The sequence below is a fragment of the Lichenostomus cassidix genome, chromosome 5 (genome assembly GCF_008360975.1).
Source record: "Lichenostomus cassidix isolate B80296 chromosome 5, HeHo_3.0, whole genome shotgun sequence".
NCBI classification, from domain to species: domain Eukaryota; kingdom Metazoa; phylum Chordata; class Aves; order Passeriformes; family Meliphagidae; genus Lichenostomus; species Lichenostomus cassidix.
The window spans coordinates 17,005,196-17,021,482 of NC_139486.1; the positions used below are offsets into that span (position 1 = coordinate 17,005,196).

Genomic DNA, 16,287 nt, shown 5'->3' on the forward strand with positions numbered 1-16,287 from the left:
TGTGGGAGAGATGTTTGGGAGGATACGAGCATGGAGTTTTGCTGGGTGCTTCTCACAAAATAGGTTTTCTGAGGTTGAAACCAGTGTCACTCTGATTTGGAAGTCTATTAATCTTTGTCTCAAAATATATAAAACCCAGACTAAGTACATATATTTTAAGTTTGGTGGGAGGAGAAGTAATTCCCTAAAGAGATCTACTTTACCTCTATACTTCTAAAATTGTACCCCAATGAAATTTGCTTTTTAAGCTAATGCAAGTGGGTTGTATATGTAAGATATATATATAGGAATCAAGACCAAAAAAATTGCCTTAATGACAGTCAGAAATTCTCCAAATAGGATAAAATAAAACATGCTGTTTTCTTGAGACATTTTTACTGTATGTGAAGCTTGGTAGCTGTAATGTTCTCTTTGTACTGCTTATGGACAAGTCACTTCTTATGACTTAGACAGTTTCCAGCCTAACTTTGAGTATCAGAAAATGATAAATCATTGAGAGTAAAATGTTTCATAAAGCTGGTTTTTCTGACAATTTTGTATTAAAGCAAAAACTAGGAAAATACATTTTCGTAATGTTCAAGCTTTCTATTGCTGGGTTTTGCTTAGGATTTTGTTTTGTTTTACTTTGGTGTTTAATATTATGATGTTAAAGTGATGAAATAGAATTTGAAAGAAAACTTACTTAGATTAAATACTTTCTACTTCTTTCTCTGTACTCCTCATAATATTTTTAGACAAAGTATGAGTGTGATAGGACTATCAGGGTACATTTCTTTCCCCCACCTCAGATTTTTGTTTAGAATAAATTGCTTGTTGTATGCATCCTAGATTTGCAGTTTGTAAGGACTACAGAGTATGGAATTTAAGAGCTGTAAAATTGTCCTTGAGCAATAAAATGGAAGTTGGGCAGATGTCATCAAATTTATGCCAGGGATAAGATAGTTGAAGTGAATAAAGTTACACATTTGGCAGAAGACATTTGCTTTTGGCAACTTCTAATGTCCCATCCATTATATATCATCAGCAATTTCCTATTTTCAGTTCTTGTAGCCTGAAATAAAGTATTCTGCTAAACTCTGCACTGAAAGAAAGCTTGGTAGAAAAGACCTAAAGCTGACAGATATTAGCAGAAACTCAGTACCTCTTGTCTATAATGATTTCTTCTGTGCTGCAAGAGGTGGGTTTGGGGAAGAGAGCCCTGAGATCAATGCATGTGCTACATGGTAACAGAAGAAGCAAAGAACCAATCTATCACACTTGTACATTCTACTTTCAAAATTCATTTTTCAGTAAATACTATTCATTCTTCCTTACTAAATATAGGCTACCTTGAGCTAGACAGTTTAATGAAGTGTATGCTTGTTTCCCAGATCAAAGAACATATTTTTTACCCCTTTCATTTTCTTGATTGACAACAAATCTCACTCCTTGCTGATACTTCATTTGACTTTCCCGTGCCAACCTTTAACCAAGAAGTTTGTTTCTCTTTTTGTGAACTGTTGAGGTGCCAATGTATCTGGTGACTATCCTTTACTTCCTCCTTCTTTTGCATTTCAATTTTACCAAACTGCTACCTCATATGTTTGACAATCAAATCTTCAGGGAAGGACCCAGTCTGACATGGTTTTTCTAGCACTATTGTGAAGATCTTGGATGAGGTGGTTATCTCAGCCAGAATGGGAAGCTTGCTTCACCTGCACACACCTGCAAGTAAGAGATTAGGGATGCATGAGTCTGTTGAGAGATCTGATGAAAGAAGTCCATACCTGGAATATTCTACTCAGCTAATGTGCACACAAGAGCATGCTCTGGATTAAAATAGTCCTGCACTGGCTGTGGAGTGATCATGTGGCCATCTACTTATTTTCCACCTACAGACCCTGAGTAGAGGCTACAAAACAACACTGGATTTTTGAAGGGCTTCTGTTGGATCCTTTTATCGCTATGTGAGCATAGTGCCTTGATGGATCCAGATTATGGTATGTTCTCCTATGTGTCATTCACTTTATTGTCTGTTAAATTATACCATGAAGGTTCACTACAAAAGGCAAATTTTTCTCCCCTTGGAGAATTTCAGAGTGTAGTCTTTAATTTTTGCATTGCTTCACTCCACAGTTAGCCAGTGGAGACTTAGTTGGCAGAGTCTACTCAGGTTGTGAAATTTGACCAGAGCAGCGTAAGATCCAAAATTCATTTCCCCATTTGTGCAGCAGATTAGGGGTAGATTCTCTGTGCACAGTTTTAACTCTACTCCAGTGGAAGTGTTTCCTGGGTTTAAGTTTCCTGAGAGCACAGTGAGACCCTTGAAAACATAGCAGTGATGAAAGTTGAAAAGTGAATAATGATTTTGTTGTTTCAGACTCTTTGTGTTTCATTGGGAACATTTTGTGAAAGAGGAAACCTTCATCAAAGAGATGCACAGGTCTTCTTGCATTGTTTTCTTGAGCTGAGTTTTTCAGACATAAACAGCTTTCGGCACTCGCGCAGAGAAGGTGTAAATTACATTTCACACTTCTGCCTACGAATTGGGAACCTGTAACCTGCTTCTGCTGTTGGTTAGAGAAGCATTAGAAGAGAGGGGTCAGGACTGTAAAGTGTTAGTCCAGGCTGGCACTGATTGATGATATGGCTTGGAGTAAATTACCTTACCTCCACACCTTGAATCTTCAATCTAAAATATAAATATCTCACCTCAAAGTATGAGTTTGAAACGTAATTAAAGCTTGTAAGGCGTAAATGTATCTTTGGAATAAAAGCACTGCATAATTGCCGGTAAATAATCCACAACCCTTCAAAAGCACCAAGATGTAGAAATAATTCCTTTAATATAAGTAGCTGTCATGCAGCCTTCACAAAGGCTGTAAGAGTGTGTGGGTACCAGGGACAGTGTAATAGCAGTTTATATAAGTTAAATATTAAGTTATATTTTAAATTAAGTAATTAATGTTAGTTTTGGGAAGGATCAATTTTGATGCTTTAAATGCTGTAAGTAGGTATGAATGAGCAAGAATGATCAGTCTTACCATGGCACATTGGTTATGTGGATAGCTAGAAACTAATGCCTTTTACCACTGAATTATTTTAATCCTGCTTTTCATTTTAGGTTCAGAGTGCTATGGAAACTGATTTACCAGCAAGTTTGGATGTTGGGGTTTTTTTTCTTTATGGTTCCATATATTTCCTAAAAGGATACACTACATGGTCCAGCGTCCTTCTTCAAGTGATCCCTTGCATACAACCCTTCTGTTTGTCTGTCTGAGTGATGTAGTAGTATTGCTGCATCATAATTCAGAGTTTGGGGAAACAAAACCAAAAATCAGTACCAATAATATGGCTGTTGCAAGCTGAAATGGTTGTTGAATTCTGAGTGATGATTTCATTAAACTTCTGTGATGTTCTTCAGAGAAAAGTTTGAATCACAGAATCATGGTTAAGGCCTCTTCTGGCCTGAATAGTCCTACTGAAGCCTTTCAGAGGGTGGTGGCATACAGCACACACTGGTCATGCTTCAAGTGAATTTCATAGGCAGGACAAAAGACCAAGTTGTTTCTTAGGGGCTATTTTCAGAAGACAGCAAACTTCTGCGTTTCCCTTTTTTACAAACAGTCGTTAATTCTTGAAGGGAATGTGTGGAGAGAGAGTGTGTGTGTGTGTGTGTGTGTGTGTGTGTGTGTGTTGACGTGGGAGTGTTTTAAATGTGAAGCTTTTGAAGAGAGTGTTTCCTAGATAACACACTGTGACTTACAAACCTGCAAAGGGTCAATGAACATGAAGGATGGCTTCCAGTAAAGGTGTCAAAGTATAGAAATCCTAAGCTGCGTGACTTGGCAGTGTATATGAGATAGATATAGATACATACATAGGAGTGCAGGGAAAAAAGGATATTTAGAGCAGATAAAGAAGGAAAGACAGGAGGCTAATTTTTGAGAATTGGTGAGGAAGCAAACACGATTTTTTAAAGAAGCAATGGGAGTTGTCAATAAGGCAGAGAGTAGGAGTAGAAAAAGAATAAAATAAGCATCAGTTAACTCTGCCAGCAGACCAGGATAATTAGGTAACTGTGGAAAGAAGAGTTTGGGCATCAAGGAGCCTGTTGCTCTCTTCTTGCAGAAGCACTTTCAGTATGTTTGCTTTGAAGTTTTATGGTGTATATTTAGGCACTATCCATAGCTAACTGACGTGTGATGCTGTGCATATGCATAAATGCTTTATTTCAATATAAAACTGAGGTTTGTATCGTAGTGAAGAGAAAATTCCCAGATCTTTCTCAGTCAAAACTCCTGGTTCATGTCTTTTGATGGGACTTTGTAAACATAGAGAAACCATACCATGTAGTGCAGTATAAAATCTGTCTCTCTTAAAAGCTTGTTGGAATAACCATGCCCATTGGAAATTATATCTTTTAATCGATCTTTTGGTATTCAGCACATTTTTCTGTTGTTTTGAATTTATCTGTTATCTGTGCATTTTAGGTTAGCCATATCATTGAGCAGACTGCTTTTCTTTCATGATAATGGTGTTTTGGCCATCTCAAGGTCATGTTGTTGAAACAAATATAATAAGAAATTCAGATTTTTTAGTTTTAACATGATAATGTTCCTCTACAGTATCTGCAAACCAGAACATTGGAGCAGTGAAAGCCTTATAATGTCCCCTGAGTGAAACAGGTTTGATCGATCTTCTCATAAGCTAGCAATGAAGGAAAAAGTGTACAGAGTGGTGAAGTATAAATAGCAAAATGCAATTTTAGAATTATTCTGGGCATTGAAAGCTGACCCAAGTTATTATAAAGTAGGTTCTGTAATTTTAGCCATTTGAGGCTGTACTTAAGCACCTAAATATAAATGACCTGTTCTTCAGAGGTGCTCAAAATCCAGGGTGGGTGTAACACAGTGACAGGATTTGATCAGGGGAGTGATGTGCTCTCACAAGCAGGAGAAAGAAGATTATTTTCCCAGAACTAATCTGTGTGGTCTGGAGTGAAATAAGGTGAGCATCAGGACAGCAGGAGGGGAGGTGTTGATCTGGCTTGATGTTGATAGGAAGCTGAAGTGTACCACAACAGCTTAGAACTAATATACTTCTGAGCCTATACTACTCTGCCTCAGAATACACTAGTATTTTGGGATGTGAGTATTTGAAGTTTGGCATATAAAGTATATCTGTTGATTCTGAATAATTTTTCTAGTCTCCCTGAAATTTGTTTAAAAATAACTCATGTGGGTGTATATAAAATGGTATGGTTTACATTTATCTTACACGTGTTTATATAGTATCTGTATGTTTAAAAATAATATATAAAGAATAAAGATCATCACTCTTTTTGGACATTCCCTGTAGGGGAAAGTTATGGTATGAATGATGACTTATAGTAAATAGAACGTGAGTGAACTGGCCGGCTGAGGATGTTAAAGAGGTGAGTTTGGGTGGAGGCTGTAGGGAGGTTACTGTTCCAGCCTGAAGGGACGTAATAGCTGTGCAAACAAATACCATTACACGTAAGTGGGTCTGTGGTAAGGGCCTAGACTAAGAACTGTATTTGGTAGTCCTGCATCTCACAGGGGAGGAGGAAAATGCTGAGACCTGCTAAGAGCACTCTTCTTTGGTGGTGCCTGGGCAGTGCTTCTCTGCTATTCATTCACCTGTCTGCCCTGGGCTGAGCAGTGTATAGAAACATGCCTGAGTAGAAAACAAGCACTTGGTTGTAGGTTAAAATCTTGTTGGCCAGAGTTGTAGTTTTTGATCCAGAGCCAAGCTGAATGGCCCAGTGAAACGCCTTGTCTGTAGTGGTCAGTACCTATCAGTTTGGTGTCAATGGCATCAGCACGTGTTGGGTGAGACTCGGCCACCCAGGGCTGTGTGGAGCAGGCATGTGACTGCTGCCAGGCTGCGTGACAGGGTCATCAATGGCCAGAGACAGGGCCTAACTGGTGGTATGGCCATAAAGCCTCTTTCGCCTCTTCTCTTTCTCTTCCTGGCAAATACATATTTGTAGTTAGTATTTTATTTTGCAGAAGACAGGGCCATGAAATTACTGCTCAGAAAGTAAATTGGGATGATAAAAAGCTGTGAACTGTGTTCTTGCGGTGAAGTACTTGGGTTCGGTTTATCTGCAAGGGGTCACTGTTTCTTTTTGTGGACAAAATAGTTACATCTGTGCTCATAGCTGGTTTTGACTCTAAGCACATGCATTTGCAGCAGAGTAATTACAAAACAAAAGTGATTCAGTTGTACAAGGAACAGTCTGCAGCAACTAGGTCAGGCAGTGGCTTCTGCAAGCCATGTTATCATTGGTTGCCATGCAAATAGCATTGGAAATAGCATGGCACTCAGAAGACTCGAGGCTGAGATGTCCAAGGTAAGCAGTGTACTACACGAGCCTCTCTAATGGTTTTTCAGTACATTGAAGAGCTTAAGTTCCACATTTTCTGCCTATATTTTTCTAATTTTTCCTTTAAAAATAAAAATGTTCTGTGTTTTGTTTTAGTTCCTTCAGGAGTGATACAAAATGGAGCTCGAGTACTGAGTAGAGGAATATTTCCTGGAGCCAGGCCGTTGCCAATCAACCCTATAGGAAGCATGGCTGTTGCAGTAAGGTAAGAGTGGTTCATTGTGGGATCTGTATGAAATAAATTAGTATTTGGCAGAAAATGCAAATGTATATGTAGACTCTGGTAAATAGATGTTTTGCTGCTTACCTGTGCTTTTGAGGTTCTAAATGAAATAAAACTCTGTCGCCTAAAATGCTTAGGTTATCATCCTTTGCAAGATAGTCGTGGTATATCTGTCTGTTGCACAGTGGTTTGTAAAAAGCAGTTTTATTTTCACTAGCAAATTGCACACCTTTTGTGGGGAGAACCTCCTATTTTTTAAGTGCAAATGCTTTTTTCTGCTCCTCCCCTCATTCCCTTTTCTTAAAGACCTTTTCTTGCATTAAATACCAGAGAGAAGAGTATCAATAATATTAAAGCAAATCCTGAAAGCTATTTGAACATATAGCTGTCATTTTGTTATTAACTTAGATCTTTGTGAGGCAGATTCTTTCACTAGCTTTATTTCAAGGTTATACTGAAACATTCAAGGGTGAAATGCTTAAGATACTCAACTATCAGGAAGCAGGGCAGTAAGAGACATCTAGTGATGGCAGTAAGAACTGTGGTTCAGTGGTTTGTTTTGCTTAAAGCAGTGCTGGTTTATTGGTGGAAGAACAACTTGCCTCGGGTATAGCTCCATTTTCAGTTAGTTAAAACAGAGATTAATTTGGTCACGTGTACTGCCAGTGCCCTTTCTTTCAGAACTCTCAGTATCTGCAAAAGCAATTTCAGCTCAGGCAGTTGAGTATTCTGGATGGGGTTTCATAATTAGTGCTGACCCTGCTTTACTGGGCTGTTCCAATTACACTCTCTTTTCTCAGGAAAGGGCTGCAAGGCAGTGAAATAAAGTATCTTGGTAGGTCTATACCATTACTATTTACTTAAGTTTGGGGGTTTTTTTACCCCTTTTCCTAAGCACCCTTTGGGTGCAGTATTTCTATCCAGTAAATAGAGAGAGACAGAGAGAGGCTATGACATTCATGTACTCTTGGTGCTTAAAATGTGTAGAGGGGAAGACAGTAATTGGAATAAAATCCATATTTTTTGATGAACAAGTTTTTTAAGCTCTTTTTTCCCATTTGCTGCACTGAAGGGATGCAACCCCAAGGGTCATCCTCCAGAAATCTGCAGTTTTCCTCTCCATCTTTCTTTACCACAGCCTGGCCTTGCTAGTGGCAGGGGTCAGCTCTCTTCATCAGCTTTGCCACTGGCTTTACCCAAGACTTCTGTTCTGCTCCAGTGGGGATTGCAGAGCCATGGGCTACTGGATCATTAATTATATATAATTTTTACAAGGTGTTCAAGCTACATGGTGGTCTGAATATTCTCTCTCGAGTTTATCTGGATTTCCTGCTTAGTCTCTGTTTCATAATCAGAGTTGACTCTTTGAGGAGATAGAACTGTTTTACTTCCAGGCCTCTTGAAAACTTACTTTTGTGTAAGCATTCTCAAATTGCTGTGCTGTAAAGCTATGTATAGTTAAATTTTACACATTTTCAAAGGACTGCTTCTCATGTTTTTTGCCAGCAGGTAGAGAACAGGATCTTTACCAACTACCTGTTAATGTAGAGTTGGGAAATTAGGGATTTTACCCCTCCCTTGCTTACATTCTTTTTGCTCTGTCTCGCAGAAAAGCATTTATAATTAGTTAACGCAGACATTTCTAATTCTTTTTGTTCTCTCTTCCAGCCTTAGGCAGTATTAGAGATAGCTTGCTATGAATATATTCCTGGTGTGCATAATATCTGCTCATATTTAAAATCTCCTGCAATATCCCCTCTTTTAATTCTTGAAAGGCAGAGGGAGGCACAGACAAGAGGCTTTGAAAGCTTTCGAGAAGTTAGGGAACTCTCAACAGAGTGAGTTCAGCAGGCAGTTTTGTCTTGTTTCCCTCAGGGATAATATGATTCAGAATTTCTTTAGGAAGAAGATCAGTCTGGATTCACAATGTCTCTTACAACATCATCTGGTCCTCTCAAAACTGGATACTTCTGTTATCAGTTCCTGTGAAAATTACACCATTTCTTGGTGGCAGTCCCTCTCCTCAGCTACACAGGGCTAAATAGGACCTGTCATGTTGAGCTTTTATGGCATCTCATGAGAATAACTTCTGCTTATAATGTGCAGCAGGGGAAATTCACCACAGCATCCATGCAGCCTTCTTTTGCAATTAAAGAGTGGGAAGACTGCTCATACTGAGTATCATTCCTTCATAGAGGATGATGCTCCAGTCAGGCTGGCAGGGGATATTTTCAGACCTGTTTAGGTGGAAGAAGGTTGATTTTCCCTTCTGGTTTTTTGCCAGGCGGGAGGTCTGGGCAGCCATGGGAGGTGGTGTGGTCTCCTGCTAAGCTTTCTGCAGAAACCGTGTGCCTCTGCCTATATGTTGAGAAGCCAGACAGCTTCTTTCTAAGATGTTTTTAATCAAATGTGTATTTTCTTGAGAAGTGCTCCTTTGGTGCTGTAAATGAAAGGCCTAAAGCTGCCTAAAGAAGGTAGTTTTTCATCATTCACATAGGAGATCACTAGCATTTTCTTGGTAGCAGTTCGTTGCATAGTAAAGAAACCTCTTAACTGTTTTTCTTTAGTTACCATTTGTAGGAATCACAGGTTCTTCTGTCAGGTGCTCGTCTTCTGTTGGCATTTCATTGCTGTCTGAGCTGTTTATTTCATTTTGTGTCTTACTTCCTCAATAGCTTAATGGTCTTTGGTTTTGTTGTCCCCCAAGCTGGTACACCTAACTTGCAATATAACAGGACTTGCTATCCTGTTGTGCAGTGCCATTAGTGTCAAAATACAGGAACAAAAAGTTTGGTCTTAGGTTAAATTTGCAGTTGTAATTAAGTGGAGTGTTTTGACTAATCTGTTATTCAGAAAGGAGGCCAAAACTATAACATTGGACTAAGAAGCTGAAACCTGTAATTTCTGATGTGTTAGTTCTCATCAATAGGAAATCTTACTGTTCATCTTCAACCACGTGACTAAATGCATTAGCATATTTTGTTCCTGCACAAGGTATCAATGTATTACTCTTTCCTTGTAATTACATGTAATTAGTTTATATTTTATGTATATAAAATAAATTGCAATTGAATTAAGCACTTTGGGTTAAAAAAAACCCATGAAAAATATTTAACAAACATGACTTACCATGAATAAAGAATTGCAGTTGAGATCATCATTATTTTGTAGTGCATTTGGCTTAAATTGCACAAATAGGCCTTTCATTCCAAACTAATCTACAAATGGAAAGACATCCCACACTATTTTTACTTTGAAAATCATCCTCTGGTGTTAAATCTCCACAGCAGAGCATAATTGGATGTGTTTTGACAGTAGCTTTTTATTTACTTTATTCACACCACTTTTAGCTTGTTTACCATCCATATTTTCCATGTTGTGGCTGACAAGTCTAAGACCCACCCAAAGACAGCAGGGAAAAATAACGCTTCAAAGCTGCACAGCGTGTAGCATGTCTCTAACATGAGATCCATCATATTTTGGGGATATTTTTGGCAGATCATATCCCCATATAGTTCCCTGAGAGAATCTAAAAGCAAATGCAGTGATAGTCTGGGTATGTAGAAAAGAAAATACTGACTGACAGAGATACTCAGTGAAAGCAGGCAAAGCCAGTAGTTCCTTATGTGCAGCAAGGAATTGGTTGTGGAAGTGAGCACTTGCTCTTCCTATTGTCATACATTGGAAAATGTCTTTTAAATGTTTTCCTTGGAGGACTTGTGTGTTTGCTTTAGTAAGGACAGTCTCTGTCAAAGTGACCAGGTGCATATGACATCGCATGTCTTGGCAAGGTGCATGAAGCTCTTACCATATATAATCACCTTCCACCGGAGTCAGGTATTACCTGTTATATCAACCTTCAGGAAGAGCACAAGCTTGGAAGTTGATCTGACTTTTCAGACTACATGACTACAATTTCAGTACATCCAGCAGACAGCTTGCACCCTGGTGTTTGTGATTTTCTCCAATTATTCGTAGTGTGTGGGTAGTTTGTGACTATGTCCAAGTCCTGCTGCGATGCAGTAGAACTGCTCAGCCTAAGCCTTATCTGCCTGATGTGATCTACTGAGGTGAGCTGATGGAAATTCACCAGCTGTTTAGCATAGGCCTTGTAATTTGGTTCAGGTAATTTTGCAGAAGATGTTTTACAAAATATCCTTGGTAATTTTTAGAAAAACTTCTTTATATGCGTCATATGCCTAGGTAATAGGTTAGATTACTTTTGGTAGTGTTAGAAATACCTTGGATTTTAAGTTACTGCAAGTCAAAAATAAAAATTAATGGGAAATTACATGGTTTTTTTCCCATTTTACCCAATTCTTCGTCTTCACCAAACATTCGTAGTTTCTCTGTCCTGGTTTTGGCTGGGAGGGAGTTTATTTTCGTCCTAGCAGCTGATACAGAGCTGTGTGTTGGATTTAGTACGAGAATGATGTTGACAACATGCTGACGGTTTAGTTGCTGAGCAGCACTTGTCCCAAGTCAAAGGCTTTTCAGTTTCCCATGTTCTGCCAGTGAGCAGGTGCACAAGAAGCTGAGAGGGAGCAGGGTCAGGACAGGTGACCTGAACTGGCCAGAGGGATATTCCATACCATAGAGCCTCATTCATAAACTGGGAGACTTGGCTGGGAGGAGCTGATCACTCCTGAGGGATGGGTTGAGTTGTGAGCAATTGTATTGTGCATTCCTTCACTTTCTTGTGTTTTATTCCTCTCTTTTTGTTACCTCTCTTTTCAACGTCTTTGTCATCATTGCTGTTGTTACTGTTTTTGTTATTACTTGCTATATTTCAAATTGTTCTTATCTCAACCCATGGTTGCCTTTTTCTGATTCTCCTCCCAATCCCTCCTGGAACAGGGAATAGCAAGCAGCTACATGGTACATAGTTACTGGATGGGGTTAAATACAGACTTTCTCAAGGAATTTCTCAATTACCTGTAAATTGCAAACAAGCTTCCCAGAGAATTTCCTTCAGTAAAAAAGTATTTTTATTCAAGTTTCCAAGTTTTCTTTTTCATCAGGAAACCAAGTGCACCTGCACTGTCAGAGCTACTCTTGATCAAGTTCTTCCTTGATTTGGAGGAATAAAAGAAAAATCAACAAAAAAAAACCCCAGAAAAACAAAACACACCAAAATGCAACACTAACAAACCTTACCTACTTCATCACATGTAGATTTTAAAATACCTGTTCTTCTGCTATTAATACCACAGTTCCTTATGCAGCTCCTGATCACTGGGGCATGACAAGAATGAGTTTTGTGCTTAACTTTATTTGAAGATGGAAAATGGTTATTTAGGATTATTTTCACTTTAAATTTATAGGGCAGTTACTAGATTATTCCCTGGGCATAGTTTTTATTATTGTGACTTTATTTCTTATGCTGGCTTTATTTTTGCTTCTATTTTCCTCCATTAAAGCAGCCATTCAAGCAGTGATTAAATAAACCAAACATAAGAAGCATGTGCAGAGTAGATGCCAAAGCATAAGTACAATTATTATCATTCACTTACATTATCTGTGGATTATTATTTTTGCTTAGATAAAGGAATTGGTAGGTATTTCCTTTCATAAATTCTTAATTGTATTTTCATAGTGCTTATTACTGGCATGATCAGCTTAACAAACCCCCAATCATCCTTGTTGCATTGCATTCCCCTCCCCATCTGTAACAGGCAGGATGAGTTATCCTTGGGAGCCAAAGGCATCCTTTAGTAACCAAAGGACAATAACACTGACTGACTTGATAATTCTTTCTTTGCAAAATGCACAGGGCTCCATTTGTCTTAACTTCAGATCTGGTGTTGATACTGCTGGCAGTTCATGAATCATATTTACTGTAGTCCTTTGCATACAATTTTTCCCTGAAGTACCTTTGTAAGAGCTTCTGTCACAAGTGTGAGCAACTCATTGTTGTTGACTTTTAACTCAGTAAACCCTGACAGAATCTCATCATACAGCAAGTGAGCACCACTTACTTTTCATATGCTTGCTCATCCTGCTGTCTGCTGGTCTGTAGTGGTTCTAAGAAACAGTTCAGCTAGCTGTAGCCAAAAGCTCTGACTGTCTTGAATTTCCCTGTGAAATAAAAAAAGTGATTTTTTTTTTTTTTTAGCAAGCATGGAACGTTTCAAAAATTACAAACCCAACTTACCTGTACTGCTTTCTTTGTATCTTCTAACTGTGTATTTCCAGTTACATACAAAAACTGTCATCTATGGGTACACACTATCTGTCATCCAGAAGGATCAGAGGTAGATTAAGGTGATATTTAAACTCCACATAGGTGGAGTTTATCATCAAAGGAATGTTGTTCATTCTTTGTTCAATCTTTGTTCATCAAAGGAATATACCTGTCTCAAGTGTGGAATACAGTGAGTATTTTTCAGCAAAACCTTTGCCATTTTGCAAACAGAATGTGATTACCTATCTTTCTTTCAAGCTAGCAGAGAACTTTAGGGAAGATGTGTCTGTCCTTGGTAAAATGTCAGGCTTACTATTGTGTCATCCTGAGGAAGACCTCTTTGAAAGGCAGAGGCGCTAACACTGTGCAAAGGACATTATTTCCTTACTAACTTGGGACTCAGCTGCTGTGAGTCCCATCTGGCTTCTGATGACACTAGCAGCTGAATTCAAACCCATTAACAATGGGAATGAAGTCAGACTTTCAGAAGTCCAAACTTACATCTGCACTGCTTGAGGACTGTGTCACTGTGCTATAACTAAATGGAAATATTCTAAAAAGAATCTGTGCACATTGCTTTAGGATCAGATCCCTCAAGCAAATAAGATAGTCCATGTGAGTAGGATGAAAAGCTCTAGAGACTGTCCCATGGACTTTCCTGAAAGAGCAAGCCACTGCTTTAAAACATGAAAATATGTCAGTTTCTGGAAGTTTTGAAATAAAGTTCTGAACAAAAAAGGGGGGGAAATGAGGCATTACTCAAAATAATTTCTCTCTTGTTGTTATAGTAAGCACAGAATTCCCCTCTGTAATTTAAAAATACTCCAAACATCAGAGCAAGCAGTGGCTAATCTATTATTGTTTCAGTGACAAAGAGGGAGTTGCAGCCAGAACTATGAGCAAAAATAGACCAAGCTAGCCAAAATCTGTCTCCTGAAACCCAGGGGAGTTCTGTCCATTGATGGTCTTGATTGAACTAAGTAGATCACAGATTAATTTTGTAATGAATATATGATTGTGTAAGAGCAATGTAAAGCTTGAGAATGTCTCGTAAGCATGTGTGGTATATTAATTGTTTAAATATTTGTTTATTCAACTCTTACTAAGCTACTGGTATGAGTTATAAGTAATTCATCTAATGTTTAAACTATTGCGTATTAAGATACAGACAAGATTAATTTACTTTCAGGGTACATGACTTTTGATGTTGTGAATATCCTAAAGTACTCTGCCTGTATAACTTTTTTACTTTTCTCCAAATATCCTTTGCTAATTCTCTGCTTGACCTGCTTTCTCTTCCTTTTGTATTTCCTCAAGCAGAACTGGTTGGAAATCTTTCAAAATGTAAGTGAAACGCAAAGATTTTTCTGACAGGCAAATGCTATCCATTTCCTAACCAGTTCCACCATAGAAGAAGCCTTTCTTCTGAAGTGTATTGGTATTTCCTTTTCTCTCCTTTTTTTTTTTTAAAGCAATTCCTTTTTTGCACCTCTCCGTGAACTTCTGTTTTTCTTTACCAGCATCTCTGTTTGCAGACACTCCCTATGGGATGCTAACCCCATAGTCCACCTTCCCCTGGGACATCCCTCTGTACTCCCCAGGCATTTAATTTCGGTTTTATGCTGATTTGGAGGAATTGGGATCTGGAGTAAGTCCCATGGGCAGAGCTTTTGAATCCAAATTATAGCCCCTTTATGTAAAGGCAACACTAGAGAGTGAGGAGTAGGGCAAATCAGGGATGTTTCTTTGGCACATGGCTGCACTGCTCCAGGGAACTCTGACTTTCCTTTTATTGACAGTCTCTCATTACAAACTAACGAGTAGATCTAAAAAGCATAAAAATTGGCATCTTGGTTTAAATCCCATTCAGTGACAGTCAGTAGGAATCCCATTTGAGTTCCCACTTATTCTGTCCTGTATTCATTTCCTTGGAGCAAGAATTGATTGTTATTTTTTAACGGAAAACTAGTAGCATGTGATTTTTAGTAAGCCATATTGCTCTGACTTTTAGCTGCCTAGTAAAATCAAGTAACTTTAATTTTATGCTAATTTATGATAATTTTTAACATCTTTAAATGTAAATTTACCCTAAAAATGAAGAATCTGTCACTTAAAATGCATCACATGCTTCCTTGTAATGGCTGATCTTAAGGAGTTGGTTATAAATTCACCTTATAACCAGCTTACTATGGATGATTTCTTCTTCTAAGCATTTGGCATCCTCTAATGACAGCCCCTGCCGTTGCAAGCCATCACAGAGTAAATGCAGCTGGCTTGTTGCACAATCATGAATGACATTGCACTTAGTTATTAATAATTGAAGGAGCTTTCTGTATTCCTTCTGGATTCTGTATAGAATTTATGGATCATACATCTACTCAGAAATCTAGGCAAAAGTAATTTTATTGAGCAAAAGAGGTTGGCAAGAGGCTTTCTTTGCTAATAACTGTACCTTCTATTCTATACATCTCTTTGAAAACATTGTAAATAACATTTGGAATGACCGATGAATTTGCTGCCTTCTAGCACTGTCCTGTCACTGGTTCATAAACACAAGGGGGTTTCTTATCTCAGCAAGCTCTTGCAGGCAAGGGCATTTAGATGAATAGGAACTGCGGAATTACATACCACTCTTATTTTTCCCACCTTTCAACCTTACCTTTCAGAAATGGATAATACTCTGCTGTTTTTTGTGTAAGGAAACCATACGTGAGGTCCATTGCCTGAAACCTAAAATACTTCCCATATTTTAAAGTCGAAGAGCTGTAATACTCTGGACTTGCCACTGTGCCATTCCTCTTAAGAAATATCTATGTTCAGTGTTTGCATTGAAGAAAGGGGTTTAATCCAACACTGCCACAAGTGTACAAAAGCACTCCAGTGGTAGCACAAAGATGGCAAGAGTAGACTTTAAATCAGTTTATCATGTGATTGTTTAAACAGCCTTGCTTCTTCGTTGGATTTTTTTTAACTGACAGAGAGGTTCAAGGATGGTAAACTGGCTGGTGGCAGTGATGATGGCTTTACTCATTGATGAGCATCGTACTCTCCTTCTTTTCAGGAGGAGTTAAGCATTGCACAGTATCAGTGCCTTCTTTAATAATATTGTAAGCATCGTATTCTGTTTTTTAAAGTCAGTGGCAATGCTCTAACGCATTTCAGTCCAGAAGAAAAACCTGTTAGTTTTTAAATGTATCATGCTGCAGTAGTTCCAACAGCACAGGGTGCCATAAAACCAAAGGACATAATGACAGCTTCTAGAGCAAATCCAGATTCATTTTTTTTACTGCTTGGTTTTGAATACATTCTAATATTTTGTTGGCAGCTAGTGACTTAAGATTGTGTTGCTTTTAAGATTATTTATTAACTGATCAGAATCTGAACTGTGACTGGACCTGGTTGCTCCTTCTCTTGGAAAAAGTCCTAAATAGAAGTTGTGCTACTCCCGGGTGAAACACCTCCTGCACTTGGAATGCTAGAGTTGGAAGG

At 38.4% G+C, this 16,287-nt stretch overlaps 2 protein-coding genes across 10 annotated transcripts in view; one reads left to right on the forward strand and one right to left on the reverse strand.

Moving 5' to 3' along the window:
- The window catches only part of ZC3H14 (zinc finger CCCH-type containing 14), a 503,257-nt gene that overhangs the window by 191,703 nt on the left and 295,267 nt on the right, over positions 1-16,287 (reverse strand). The gene's annotated exons all lie outside the window — the stretch shown is intronic.
- The window catches only part of FOXN3 (forkhead box N3), a 209,453-nt gene that overhangs the window by 185,487 nt on the left and 7,679 nt on the right, over positions 1-16,287 (forward strand). For 6 of the 9 annotated variants that reach the window (XM_085061576.1, XM_085061575.1, XM_085061579.1 and 3 more), the window contains 2 exons: positions 6,488-6,596; positions 14,119-14,142. In XM_085061576.1, coding sequence (XP_084917702.1) covers positions 6,488-6,596; positions 14,119-14,142 — 133 coding nt within the window. The remainder of the gene's footprint in view (positions 1-6,487; positions 6,597-14,118; positions 14,143-16,287) is intronic. The other 3 variants (XM_085061580.1, XM_085061581.1, XM_085061584.1) reach the window with 1 other exon arrangement.